Source organism: Lepus europaeus, chromosome X (assembly GCF_033115175.1).
Source record: "Lepus europaeus isolate LE1 chromosome X, mLepTim1.pri, whole genome shotgun sequence".
NCBI lineage: Eukaryota > Metazoa > Chordata > Mammalia > Lagomorpha > Leporidae > Lepus > Lepus europaeus.
In genome coordinates, this window is record NC_084850.1 from 25,904,472 (window position 1) to 25,918,670 (window position 14,199).

The following is a 14,199-nucleotide window of genomic DNA, read 5'->3' on the forward strand; positions in this document are numbered from 1 at the left end:
AAAAAAAAAAAAAAAAAAAAAAAAAAAACCCTGTACCTGTAATCAAGGACCCAAACTACCACTCAGGATAACGTTAAGAAAGCGTGCTCACCGTTAAAGCACTGGCCCTCCCATTGGCAAGGTCAGAAATTCCACGTTAAGGGGCCAGCCTTGTGGCATAGCAACTTAAGCTGCCACCTATAGTACCAGCACCTCATAAGGGTGCTGGTTTGAGTCCTGGCTACTCTACCTCTGACCCAGCTCCCTGCTAATGTGCCTGGGAAAGCAGTAGATGGCCCAATTGCTTGGGACTGTGAACCCCCATGGGAGACCCAGATGAAGCTCTGAGCTTTGGCCTGGCCCAGTCCTGGCTGTTGTGGCCAGCAGATGGTGGATACCCTTCTCTGTATCTCCTCCTCTCTGTGTGTAACTGCATTTCAAATAAAATAAAATCTTTTTTTAAAATGAGAATTAAAAAAAAAGAAATTCAACGTCAAGACTGCAGCAGGATAACTAGTACGCAAACAGTACTACACTTACACTTTGTGTTTCGGTGTGGGTGCAAACTGTTGAAATCTTTACTTAATATATACTAAATTGATCTTCTGTATATAAAGAGAATTGAAAATGAATCTCAATGTGAATGGAATGCGAGAGGGAGTGGGAAAGGGGAGGGTTGCGGGTGGGAGGGAAGTTATTGGGGGGGAAGCTACTGTAATCCAAAAGCTGTACTTTGGAAATTTATATTTGTTAAATAAAGGTTAAAAAAATTTTTTAACTAAAAAAAAGACTGCAGCAGGGCCTGTGAACCAGTAGAAACTAAGATTCAAAATGAGAAGGAACTACCAATCAGACCAGAGGTGTGCAATGGAGCTACCAGTGTTCCCACCTGAGCAAGAGCGGCTGCGTGAAAAGCAAACCAAGCACAGAGGGTAGCCTGGTGTGTCTGCACACAAAACAAGAAGCTGACTAACCAAAGGTAGAAACAATCCTAATGTCCATCCCAAGGAATGGAGACACAAAATGTGGTCTCTCAACAGGATAGTATTGAGCCTTAAGACAGAATGAAGTACTGATACATGCTATAACATGGATGAACCTAGAAAACATTAAGCTTAGTAAAGGAAGTCAGACACAAAAGGCCACTACTGTATGAATCCTGCTCTATGGAGCACCCAAAACAGGCAAATCCATAGAAACAGAAAGCAGATGGGTGGCTTCCAGGGACAGGGAAGATAGGGGTAATTGCACGTTATTGCTTAATAGGTATTAGGTTTCATTTGGGGACAATGTAAATGTTTCAAAACTAGACACAGGTGGTGTTTGCACAACATGGTAAATGTAAGCGCCACTGAATTGCTTGGATTTGGTTAATTTTATGTTATGTGCATTTCACATCAATACAAATAAATTCCAAGGGAAAAAAGTAAGTGGAAAAATATCTCAATCAAAAAAAGAAAAAGACAAGACATTTAAAGTTGTTTTCAAACAGGGTTTAGAGAGGGAGCTGGTTGTTCTTAAGAATCCCATCAGGCATTGGCGTTGTGGTGCAGTGGTAAGCTGCCGCCTGCGATGCTGGCATCTCAGATGAGCAACAGTTTTGAGTTGCAGCTGCGTCACTTCCGATCCAGTTCTCTGCTAATGCGCCCAGCAAAGCAGTGGAAGATGGCCTGAGTACTTGGGTCCCCAAACCCATGTGGGAGACCTGGATGGAGTCCCTGGCTCCTGTGGCCATTTGGGGAGTGAACCAGCAGATGGAAGATCTCTCTGTGTCTCTCCCTCCCTTCCTCCATAACACTGCCTTTCAAATAAATAAAATTAATACTTAAAAAAAAAAAGAATCCCATCACATTCACCTCTAGCTGTCTGAAGCTAGTTAAACCACACTTCACTGCAGTTCTACCTGCTAACTGGAAGTCTTACAATGCTGGGTTCTCAACATTGAGGACAAAGACTAGGCCTCTAGAATTGTCTGTAATTTTCCTTTTCTGGCAATTTCATCTCAAGCTGGGGGGGCTATGGGTTCCATGGCCAATTCATGAACGAAAATTCAGGACATGTTCTCTGTTAAGTTCCAAGTGTATTTCCAAGGATGATGGATTGTGCTAGAAAATGCAGGGTATCTGCCAATGAAAGCACAGCCTTCTCAAGGACTCCACTACTCAAGGGATTTTAAAAAATTCAGCTCTAGAGATTTCATATGGAGAAGTTGTAATGGCGTAGCTGAGTCTGACTACATTTTAGAAACACATTTCATTTCCAGATCTGCCGAGTGGCTGAACTGGCTTCAGTGACGCCTACGCTCACTGAGATTTGAGGAGTCCCGCTCCCGGGAGCTATGGGACTTTTTCTGTCTGTGAGATCTATCTCGGCTCCGACTTCTACTCCGATGGCTCCGCCCATCTGAATGCCCATTGTGCCAGCTAGAACACGCGTCTGAGCTTCGTCCTTTGTCCCTATCCCTGTTCCTTTCTTCTCTGGCCTCTCTCCTGTCAGAGGACCTGTGCTCATGCTTGGATTTCTCCTTCTTCAGCTCCCTGGCCAGGTCCTCGACTCCACCACGGGGGACAGTTCTGACCTCAGGGGAGACAGGGTAGTGCTTCCGCGCTTCCCTGGACTCCGACTTTGGCACCTTCTCGGAGCCCTTGGTGCTGCTTGTCTTAGGGCCAGGCTCATCCTTTTCCTTTATTGTCTTGCTTCTGGGCAAGGAAGAGGGAGATGGTTGCTCGATCAGTACTGTCCGGTCACTCTTCTCTTTGTCTTTCCGTCTTTTCTTTTTTTCCATTTTGTCTGGAGGAAGAGGGCGACAATCAGTAAGAAAAAGGAAACAGAACTCCCTAAAACCAGGTCTTTCCTCTCTGTATACGTGACATTCAGCAAAGGTAGACCAGTTTACCAATGCCCACCTGCCGGGAGGGGAGCGCACAGGCAAGGAAAATACCCTGGGCAGCAGCGTGAAGCAGTCACCCTGTGCTTCTGGGAAAGTGCCGTGGAGAAGCCAACTTCGATGTCTGTCACCCTCAATGTCAAGTTGCTGGGCACGGCCATTCCCACTCCACATTCTCTCTGAAAACCACATGTCCAAATGCAGTCACAGTAGACTAGGGGTGAGGAGTTCAACATGTCGATTCTGGGGGACACAATTCAACCCAGAACAGAAGCCTTCTGCTGACACCTCCCCTTCCCCAATTAAAATAAGGTCCCCCCACCTCTCCTTCGCATACTTATGACCTGATTATCAACCATCAGTGAATTCTAGGAAGAACAGATGCTAAGACTGCCAAGTTTCTCTTGGGTTTGAATGTTTTACCTTTTTTGTGCTTTTTTATGGGTTTATCATCTTCAGAATCCTCAGATGAACTCGGTGAGGGGGTATTAACCCCACAGCCCATCGCCTGGAGCTCTCTGGTCACATCGTCCATGTCTTCTGAGACTTTAGGAACCCGATAATTAGCCACATGATCTACTCGGATAGTTCTTCCTTTGATCTAAGAAAAACAGGCAGTGTCTCAGAAAAGGCAGGCTTCGTTTCAAACTGTCCAGCTGTTTGAACGCCACCTAGTACCTTCTCTCTAATTCTAGTACTGCTGAAACCGCCACAGCAGACCCACTCAACCAGTCTGAATCATTGCAGGTGTGCCTAGATGGCAACCCATTCAGCCTTTAGGGTAGCGGCAGCCAGCTGGGCCTGGGACAGTTGTACTAGCATTCTCAGCAGTTTACCCCAGGGCGAGATACAAATACTTTCATGTGAACAAAGGCCGAGAAGTACTGCCCAGGAGCACAAGCATCACAGAGGACCATGAGAACTTAGAGAGACAGCAACCAACTGCCCCACTCTGTAATACTGTATCATTGGCTGTCCTGGAAAAGCCTGGTAGCTAGAAGGAATTCCTGAAGTCTAGCTTAAGCTCAGCACAGTCATTAGGAGGAGGTAAAAGTGAACCAACAAGTAGAAAGGTGAGAGAAATGGACAAAAGACCAATTTCTTCTTCTTAAGCTCTCATGCCTTGTTCTACCCTCACCATACCAGAACAATCAGCCTACACTGAAATTGCTCCTCATTTAAAATTCATCCTGGGACAGGAGTTGCAGTGCAATGGGTTAGCCACCACCGGGCATGCCTATATCCCATACTGGAGTGCTTGTTTGAGTCTCAGCTACTCTGCTCCTGATCCAGCTTCCTGCTAATGAGCCTGGAAAGGCAGCAGATGATGGCCCAGGTATTTGGGCTCTTGGCTGTGGCCTGACCCAGACCTGGCTGTTGTGGGCATTTGGGGAGTGAATCAGAGGATGGAAACACTTGTGTTTCTCTCTCTCTCTCAATGTCACTCTGCCTCTCAAATAAATATAAGTAAATCTTTTTTTTAAAAATTCTATTTTCTGACAGATGCAGACTTATTACATAGGCAAATTAATTTGAAATTTGAAAAAGTTTAACTTTTATTGTTCCAATTCAAAAACAGATTTTTATTCTGCTCTTTGGGCTTGAACACCTTCATCATCTATCCTATTCCCCATTCTGAAACATTTTTAGAAGCCTCCCTTTTATGGTAACTCCCTCTGGCTGCTGGCTCCCTTAAAAATTAAGCCTGGCACACTGCTCCACTCTGTTCTATAACCTCCAGCCATTCCGTACTGGCACAACCAGTGACAAATTCTCAAAGGCAGGAGTCACATCTGACCCTGAACAATGCTCACTTCAACTGAAGGGTCTTTGCTAACAGTGTAGGGATCGTGTGGAGCACAGATAAACCTACTTGTCCCATTCCCTTCTCTCAGCTCCAGGCCTCACTTGCAATGGGGGAGATGAGAGGAAACAGAGAAGGGAGAAATCTCAGAATGAGTTTATTGTAGAACTGGTCATCAGATTTTCACCAGAGAATTTCCAGGGCCCAGTGTGCTAGGGCACTGGAGACACATGACAGAGAGACATGGCTGAGTCCTATGAGGCCCCAACTCCACCAACAGCACAACATGGAAAAACACGTTTGCTAGTCTCTTTGTTCTCCAGTGCACCAGAGATGAGGGCAGAGGGTGAAGAGGGAAAGGTGACAAATGCTGGATAGGATGGGCGGCAGGCATGTTCCTGGGGAGAAGGCTTGCTAACATACGGGGGAAAGGAACAAGTCTTGACAGGGCCATGGGCCAACAGCATCATCTCCTGAATCACTTTCGGAAGAATGCCTCCACACCTCTGTAGTCCTTGCCACACACCCAGCTGCCCAGTACTGCCCCTGCACCTGTACGGATACACACACAGAGTCCAGGCAAATTTTGCTCACTAGGCATGCTCACCTTGATCCCATTAAAATTGTCAACAGCCAGAACTGTGCTCCTCTGGTCTTCATAGCAAAGGAAGCAGAAACCTTTGGATTTTCCAGTCTTCTTGTCCCGCACGAGATTAATGTTAACAACCTCCCCATATCTATTTATGAGAGAAAAGAGTAAGACATCATTGACTCAAAATGCAAAAATATTCAGACTGTTCATAATAAAACAAAATTCAACAATGTACTCCAGGCAGGAGACACATCTAGAACGAGATAAGATAGAAAGGTTGAAAATAAAAAAAGACCAATTTAAAAAAGGAGTGGAAATACTAAGATTGAAGACAAATACAAGGCCAAATTAAAAACATTAAATGGGACTATGAGAGCATGAAAAACTCTTTTACCTTGAAAAGGGGTCTAATATATAACAAAGGTGTAAGTCATTAAGTTTTATGCATCAATTAAGAAATCCAAATTTTTGAAAAGCCAGTAGAAATACCAAAAGAAACTAATACAACTATAAGAGATTCTAAAACATCAGTAGGTTCGTAACAAAGTTAACGGAAATAAGATGAGAAAATAGACAATTATATAATAACAATAAAATAAACATAATTAACATACCAATAATATTAAATATGAACATCAGGCTAGTACATATATAGCTATTTTTGAAACCTACAAGAAGATGACAATTTCTTTTCAAGAATTCATGAACTTTGGATTAAAACAGACTACAGATTAGACCTCAATAAAGTTTCAAAATAGACCTCAATAAACTCCAAAAATTAGACTAGACTACATTATCCAACCACAGTTACAGTGTTGGAAATAACGTTTTAAACAAAAAAATACCCTACTAACAAGAACTTGGAACCTACGCTTCTAACCAGTAACCAGAAGAACTGAGAATAAAATAAAATAAAGCTAAAAGTCAGTGGTAGACTATTTAGAAAAGAACAAAAATACAAAAAATATACACCATAATTTATAGGATGGGGTTAAAACCATATTCAGGAAAATCTATAACCTTATACTAAACTGATCTTCTGTATATAAAGAGAATTGAAAATGAATCATGATGTGATTGGAAGGGGAGAGGGAGCAGGAAAGGGGAGGGTTGTGGGTGGGAGGGAAGTTTTGGGAGGGGGAAGCCATTGTAACCCATAAGCTGTACTTTGGAAATTTATATTCATTAAATAAAAGTTTAATAAAAAAAAACAGAAAATGAATATAAAATGAAAGCAAACTAATGAAAGACGGCTGCAATAAAGATAAAGCAGAAATTAAATAGAAAAAAATCTAGGGGCCAGTATCCTAGTGCAGTGGGTTAGCCTCCAGTTGCAACACCAGCATCCCATATGAGTGCTGGTTCAAGTTCCAATGCTCTGCTTCCAATCCAACTCCCTGCTAATGTGCCTGGGAAAGCAGCAGGAGATGGTCCAAGTGCTTAGGTCCCTGCCACCCACGTGGGAGAGCTGCATGAAGTTCCAGGCTCCTGGCTTGGGCCTGGCTCAGCCCCTGCCATTGAGGCCATTCAGGGAGTGAACCAGTAGATGGAAGATCTTTGACTCTCCCCCACCCCCTATGGTAATTCTGCCTTTCAAATAAATAAATTTTAAAAATTTATCTTGCTCCTTACAAAAAGATAAATTCTAGATAAGTTAAAGCTCATATTATATGATGTTATATGATCACACACCTTACATAATAGAAAATACTAGAGGTGATTAAACTAAGGTCAGAACTATTTAACAGCATATTGGAAGTATGGACCAAAGCAAATTAGATAAAACAGATAGAAGAAATGAGAAAGAAGAAATAAAACTATTTCCACAGATTATACATAAAAATATATATAGAAAACCCAAGAGAATGAATAATAAACAATGATTTAAAAAACAAGCAGTATAATAATTCAGCAAACAGGAAATAAAGTTAAAAATCAATCATCTTCTTGCATACAAACAATAATCCATTAGAAGATACAAGAGAAATCCCAGTTATAATAGCAACAAAAAGATAAAATACCTGGAAACACATTTAGCAACAAGCAATGTAGATAGCCTATATAAAGAAAATATTAAAAAAAACCTGGGTGAATATTTGGCATAGTGGTGAAGACGCCTGCATCCCATATCAAAGGGCCTGGGTTCAAATCCTGGCTCTGCTTTTCATTCTAGCTTCCTACTAGTGCACACCCTGGAAGGCAGCAGGTGATGGGTTGATATCTTGGTTCCCTGCTATCCACCTGGAAACCTGGACTGAGTTCCAGGTTCCTGGCTTCAGCATGGCCCAGCCCTGGCTGTTGCAGGCATCTTGGGATTGAACTAGCAGATCAGAGATTACTGTCTCTCTTTCAAATAAATTAAAAACTTTTTGATTTTAAAAAACTCCTGAAAGAAAGACAAAAACACAGATTTGAACAAATATAAAGAGACCCATTATTCCTGGATAGAATGAATTAGCATCAAAAAGATATAAAAATTTCCAAGTAAATATATAACTGTAAAATAACTCCAATAGAAGTTTAAGTTTTTCATTTCCTGCAGCTGGGTAAGTTGATGTTAAAGTTCTTGTGGGAAAAAAAAAATTAACATATAAGAACTGAAAAAAAAAAACTTTAAAAAAGAACAATGAGGAGAATTAAGTTAACCAGACAGTAAACACACTGAAAAGCTTCTAGAATAACTATTGTACTGGCAAGTGATTAAACACAGCAGCAGAGCAGAAAAGAAAGCCAAGAAAGAGACTAACGCAAACATGAAAAAAATTACTATAAGATAGGATGGCATCTCAATTTTCTGGGGGAAAATATGACTTTTAATAATGGTTTGGGGACAAGTGGATAGCAATTTGAAAAAGGACTGAACTAGATTCATGCCTCACACTGTCAACCAGACTCTAAATTGGTCAGAGATTTCAATACACAAAATTGAAACCAAATACTAGAGGAGAACATGGGTATGTGGGTGGGAGAAACACCTTCTAATTATGAGTCGCAATCCAGAAACAATAAAAGACATGAATTTGACCACATAAAAATAACACACTGAATAGATACCATGAAAGTCAATATGAGGAAGGCATTTGGGAAACGAACAAGCAGACAGCCAATCCCTCCCTGTTTCTTTCGTTCAATAAAATGAAAGTAAAGCAGTCATTTAAGTTTGTGGAAAAAGTGAATTTAAAACAATTTGTTTTGAAATTCTTACTTTTTTTCATAAGCCACATTCTCCACAAATTTTCTGAAGACCCCCTGGTACGTACATGTGAAGAGAAGTAATGACAAAGCCGATGTGGCAAAATGCTAACATCTGTAAAATCTAGGTGGAGGGGACACAGGCATTCTTTATATTATTTTATAATTTCCATTGTTTTAAGCCTGAAATTGTTTCAAAATTTAAAAACCTTAAGATTTATTTTAGTTACTTGAAAAGCAGAGTGGCAGAGAAAGAGGGAGAAGGAGAGAGAGACAGGGAAGGAGAATGAGAGGGAGAGGAAGAAAGAGGAGAGGGAGGGAGAGAGAGGCAGAAGGAGAGGAGGAGACAGGAACAGAGAGAAGAGAGGGAGAGAGAGGAAGAGGGAGGAAAGGGAGAGACAGGGAAAGAGGGATAGAGAGGAAGGGAGAAGGAGGGAAGGAGAGGGAAGGGGAGGGGCAGGGAGCAGGAGGCTTACTTTCTTTCACTGAGGAAGCCACTGCGGTTGCATACAAACATTTACATATGATAATGTAAACTGTAGTATAACTTGTAATAGCAAATGACTGGAAATAATACCCAACATTATTTTTAAAAAAATAAAGATGAGGTCTTTATTTTATCTAAGCAGTAGAAGATGGCCCAAGTCCTTGGGCCCCTGCACCCACATGGGAGACCCAGAAGAAGCTCCTGGCTCCTGGCTTTGGATCAGCACAGCTCTAGCCGTTGAGGCCATCTGGGGAATGAACCAGCGGATGGAAGACCTCTCCCTCTCTCTCTCTCTCTCTCTCTCTGTCTCTGTCTCTGTCTCTGTCTCTACCTCTCTCTATAACTCTTTCTTTCAAATAAAGAAAATAAATCTTTAAAAAAAAGAAAGAAAGAAAGAAAGAAATATGCTAACATGTCAAGTTCTTCCTTTTTTTTTTTTTTGACAGGCAGAGTGGACAGTGAGAGAGAAAGGTCTTCCTTTGCCGTTGGTTCACCCTTCAATGGCCGCTGCGGCCAACACACCATGCTGATCCAAAGCCAGCAGCCAGGTGCTTCTCCTGGTCTCCCATGCGGGTGCAGGGCCCAAGGACTTGGGCCATCCTCCACTGCACTCCCAGGCCATAGCAGAGAGCTGGACAGGAAGAGGAGCAACCAGGACAGAATCCGGCGCCCCGACCAGGACTAGAACCCAGTGTGCCAGTGCCACAGGCGGAGGATTAGCCTATTGAGCCGCGGCACCGGCCAATTTCTTCCTTAAAAGTACCTTCTACATTCTTCTTTACACTTTTTGCTTTGTGTTCAAGGTTCTAAAACAACTACACATTTTTTTGATAATTTTTAATAGACATTGCTGCCTTTTTTTAAGATTTATTTATTTATTTGAAAGGCAGAGTTTTAGAGAGGCAGAAGCAGAGAGAGAGAGAGGGAGAGTGAGGTCTTCCATCTGGTGGGTCACTCCCCAAATGGCCACAACAGCAGGAGCTGGGCCGATCCAAAGCCAGGAGCCAGGAGCTTCTTCCAGGTCCCCAGCATAAGTACAGGGCCCAAGGGTCTTGAGCCATCTTCTACTGTTTTCCCAGGCCATGGCAGAGAGCTGGATTGGAAGTGGAGAGTTGCGACTCGAACTGGCGCCCACTTGGAATGCTAGCATTGCAGCCGGCAGTCCCACCTGCTACACCACAGTGCTGGCCCCAATAATTTCCCTAAAATGCATTTCGGGAAAGCCATCATTATCAGTGGCCGAGGCAATCTTCATGGAGAGAATGTATAGACAGAAGATAGAACTAGAATAAACATACACAGACTAGCAGAGCACCACTCAGTGCAAGTAAAAATAAAAACAGCTCCAAGATGAAGGCTGGATCAGGTCAAGGTACCCACAAAGGGACAGACACCACAGTCTACACATGCCCAGAACTTGCCAACACCCAGAAGCTGGAGGCGGCAGATTCTTCCCTGCCAGGACCCTTGGCCTCTCTGGGCTGCCCAGGCCCTCCACCAATGGCCTTCCCCTCATGTGTGTTCCCCAATTCCTTTGCCATGGTCGGCTGACCAATCACTTGGCCAGGGCTGTCTGCCTACCGGATACCCCAAGCATCCCACCACAGCAATCCCTCTGGCAGGTTCTGCAGCCCGTGTTTGCTTACCCGGCCCTTCCTCCATGGTCCTCTGCCTATACTTGCTGTTCGACTTCTCTGCAGGAGGATACACAACCCAGAGGCAGTGGCCCTCTGCTCCTGTGAGTTGCCAAGACCTTCTGGCCCTGTGGACTGTCTACCCACTCTGTTTAGCTCTGGGGTTGTGTATCAGCCACCAAGGCCCTCTGCTATCAGGTGCTTCCACCAGTAGAAGCTACCAACACCCTTTACCATCAGGTGCTACTGATTCATGCCCTCGGCAGAAAGAATATATGGGTCTCCTATTCGTTCTCGTTGCTCGTGGGCCATTCTCAAGCTCTCGGTACAGACAATGGCTCTGCTCACTAACTTTACACTCATCTAGAAAGAAAGAAGACAAGCTACCACCTAAACATTCTGTTTTTTCCAAATTCCTCTGTGCTTTTCTCTAATTCTACAGTGTCACAGAAGTGAGAGCTCAGAAGGAACCCGTGATCATGGGTTACCCCCAGTCTGCAGGAGCCCAAGAAAGTGGACCAACATGAGATCTTCCTGGGAGTTCAATCTGTTTCTGTGTAGGCCCAGGCTGAACAAGCCTCAGTGAAAATCCCCAAGACAGCTTTCAAATTATTCAACTTCTGGGGTCTTTCGTCATGTCCTGAGACTGATCTAGACTAATGCAAAAGTTCCAGCCCTCCACATTCAGGGATGCCATCAGCCTAGAATTAAAAGATATGGCTTTTGTGATACACGCACCAAATGTATTATGAAAGTACACTACTTGGGGCCGGCACTGTGGCGTAGCGGCTAAAGCCGCCACCTGCAGTGCCAGCATTTCAGATGGGTATTAGTTTGAGTCCTGGCTGCCCCACTTCCAATCCAGCTCTCTGCTATGGCCTCGAAAAGCAATAGAAGATGGCCCAAGTCCTTGGATCCCTGCACCCCGCATGGGAGACCCGGAGGAAGTTCCTGGCATCAGATCAGTGCAACTCCAGCTGTGGCGGCCATCTGGGGAGTGAACCAGCGGATGGCTGACCTCTCTCTCTCTGCCTTTCTGTAACTCCGCCTTTCAAATAAATAAATCTTTTTTAAAGAAAGAAAAAGGAAAAAAAAAAAAAAGGAAAGTATACTACTTTGTTGACCCAGAAGGCAGGAAGTGAAATGGACTTACTGTGAGAATACACAAATGACGTCCCCTTCCGTCAGTTCATAAGGAAGCCCTCCTAGAAGAGAAAAACATCTCAGTTTGACATTTAGCAAATGACTACTAAGTCATTATCACTAGGTCAGGCCCTGGGGATGCAAAGAGTTAGCAGACCCCACCATCAAAGAAATCAGTCTGATACAGTGACACAAGTACATATAAAAAGACAGTAGTACAAAGGAGTGATTATTTTTGAGTGGAAAGGTCAGGTCACCACAAGCCAAACTCATCCAATCACTCAGTCCTCCTCACACCCAGAATCCTACGGACAAGCAGTTTCCACCACAAAACTCTACTTCTAAAACATACCTTAAATTTATTTATTTTTTTAAGATTTATTTATTTATTTGAAAGTCAGAGTTATACAGAGAGAGGAGAGGCAGAGAGAGTTTTCCATCCGCTGGTTCACTCCCCAGGTGGCTGCAATGGCCGGAGCTGCATCGATCCGAAGCCAGGAGCCAGGAGCTTCTTCCCAGTCTCCCATGTGGGTGCAGGGGCCCAAGGACTTGGGCCATCTTCCACTGCTTTCCCAGGCCACAGCAGAGAGCTGGATCAGAAGTGGAGCAGCAGGGACTAGAACCGATGCCCATATGGGATGCCGGCACTGCAGGAAGCGGCTTTACCCGCTATGCCACAGCTCCAGCCCCCATACCTTGAACTTATATGCTTATTACCCCTGGTTTTATAGGTAACATCCAAAAACAATTTCAATATATCATTACTCCACCTCACACCTACAAAGGATCACACAGACTACTGTTAAGCATTTCATAGGAAACAATATCTCCCCCAAACCTCACCTTTAAAACTCAGGTGTTCGTACTTGCCTCAAAGGCTTCTTATAATAATGAAATAAAACAATGCCTACAGAGTGCTCAGCAGAATATACGGTGCAATAACCCTGTTGAAGAGTCACACTTTAGAATTATAGTGGCTGACACAAAATGAACATAGGGATGGTAGTTTGGCCGTGGACCAAAGACAGCTAGTTAGAGGAGGGGCATGAATTCTGAGGGAATAGGAAAGGTGTAGGGCAGTCAGGAGTAATATAGGATAATGGTGAGGACCATGAGTTTTAGAATCCCATACTTCCGTGGGGATCCATTAACGTCTCTGTGCCTCGGTTTTCTCACCTGTACAATGGGTGGATGAGACAACCGCGGTCTCAGAAAAAACAAGTGGCAAGACTGCTAGCACAGGGACATAAAAAGTGGACGATAAATGTGCGGAGGAGTGAAGGGCAGAAATACTGAAAGGGTCAAAAGTAGGCCAGGAGAGAATATAATACTGCAGAGGAAAGACGTGCGTCCTACCCAAAAAGATCCAGGCGCTGTCCTTGTACTCAGAGTGCCACGACACCTTTTCCGCTACCCCAAGCTGGACCTCCCGCTCATTCAACTCGTTGATCAGCTTCACCTTAGTTAAAGGGCTGCACAAGGAAAAGCAGACATAGCTTAGTCCAGCCAAACTACCGGACTAGCCACTCTCTACTCTCCGCGCCTCTCCCGCCCCTCGGCCCTATAGACGGTCGACCACCCCAGCCCCGGCGGTCCACCCCAGAAAGCTGCTCCCTCAAACCCAAAGGGAAATTGAGGCCTTACTTCATCTTCGCAGGCTTCCTCTATGCATCTAGGAGTCAGCTTCCGGATGAGGCTGCGCGGCGCATGCGCGACCCCGGCGCCGCGCGCCCAGAGGAGTAGGCAGTTTACGACGGAAGAAGTCGGCGGCGCGGGATTATGACGTCATCGCTGTAGTGCGGAAGTGGCTTTTCAGTGCTCCGTGGAATTTCCACCTCTAAAGACGTAGTTCTGTCTAGTTCCTACCTTCCCTCTGTAAAATGGGGCAAGGGTCCCAGCCTGGGCTATTACCGGAGCCCTGGCTCCTGAACGATGCCTAGCACTGATTATATTAGCTCTGAGCGTTTACGTAATGAAGACTGGTTTGCTTAATAAAAACTGAGCAAGATTCTTTGTGGCGGCTTTAGTCCCAGCCCTCGCTCCCACTCCAAAGCCCTACAGGGATCTTCGCTCCCAGTCAGTTGTGCACACACAGCCCCATCAAAGCATCCCTGTTCAGGAGTTAAGGCAAAAAAATGAAGATAGGTAAAAGGTGTTACCGGTCACGAAAGGGAGGGCAGTTGCTGGAGCGAGTCTCGTGGGTTCTTTCCTCAGCTTAGTATAGAAATAAAGAGCCGGGAAACAATTTTCAAAGAGGCAGAAACTTTTATTTGATTGGCAAGCGACAGAGAAAGCGTCTGGTCCGAGGGACGAGCAGGCAGAGTGCCTGAGCAGGACACTGGCTTTGTGTCCCGGATTTTTAAGGCATTATTGTCTGTTCATTGGGTTATCCTACTGGGGGGTGCCCATTGAACAGGGAGTTTCACATTTGTAGGTGGATTGGGTTGGGGCTCATGGAGATAGCGGGAGGGGGGGAGGGTC

At 44.4% G+C, this 14,199-nt stretch overlaps 1 protein-coding gene across 1 annotated transcript; it reads right to left on the minus strand.

Moving 5' to 3' along the window:
- Nucleotides 1-775: 775 nt before the first annotated feature.
- On the minus strand, nt 776-13,439 carry RBMX2 (RNA binding motif protein X-linked 2). Its single transcript, XM_062184169.1, has 6 exons — nt 13,363-13,439; nt 13,075-13,190; nt 11,729-11,780; nt 5,278-5,407; nt 3,290-3,467; nt 776-2,769 (listed from the first exon to the last, which is right to left on the minus strand). The coding sequence occupies exons 1-6, from the start codon at nt 13,365-13,367 to the stop codon at nt 2,267-2,269; spliced, it is 984 nt and encodes a 327-aa protein (XP_062040153.1). The 5' UTR covers nt 13,368-13,439; the 3' UTR covers nt 776-2,266.
- Between the last annotated feature and the right edge of the window lie 760 nt (nt 13,440-14,199).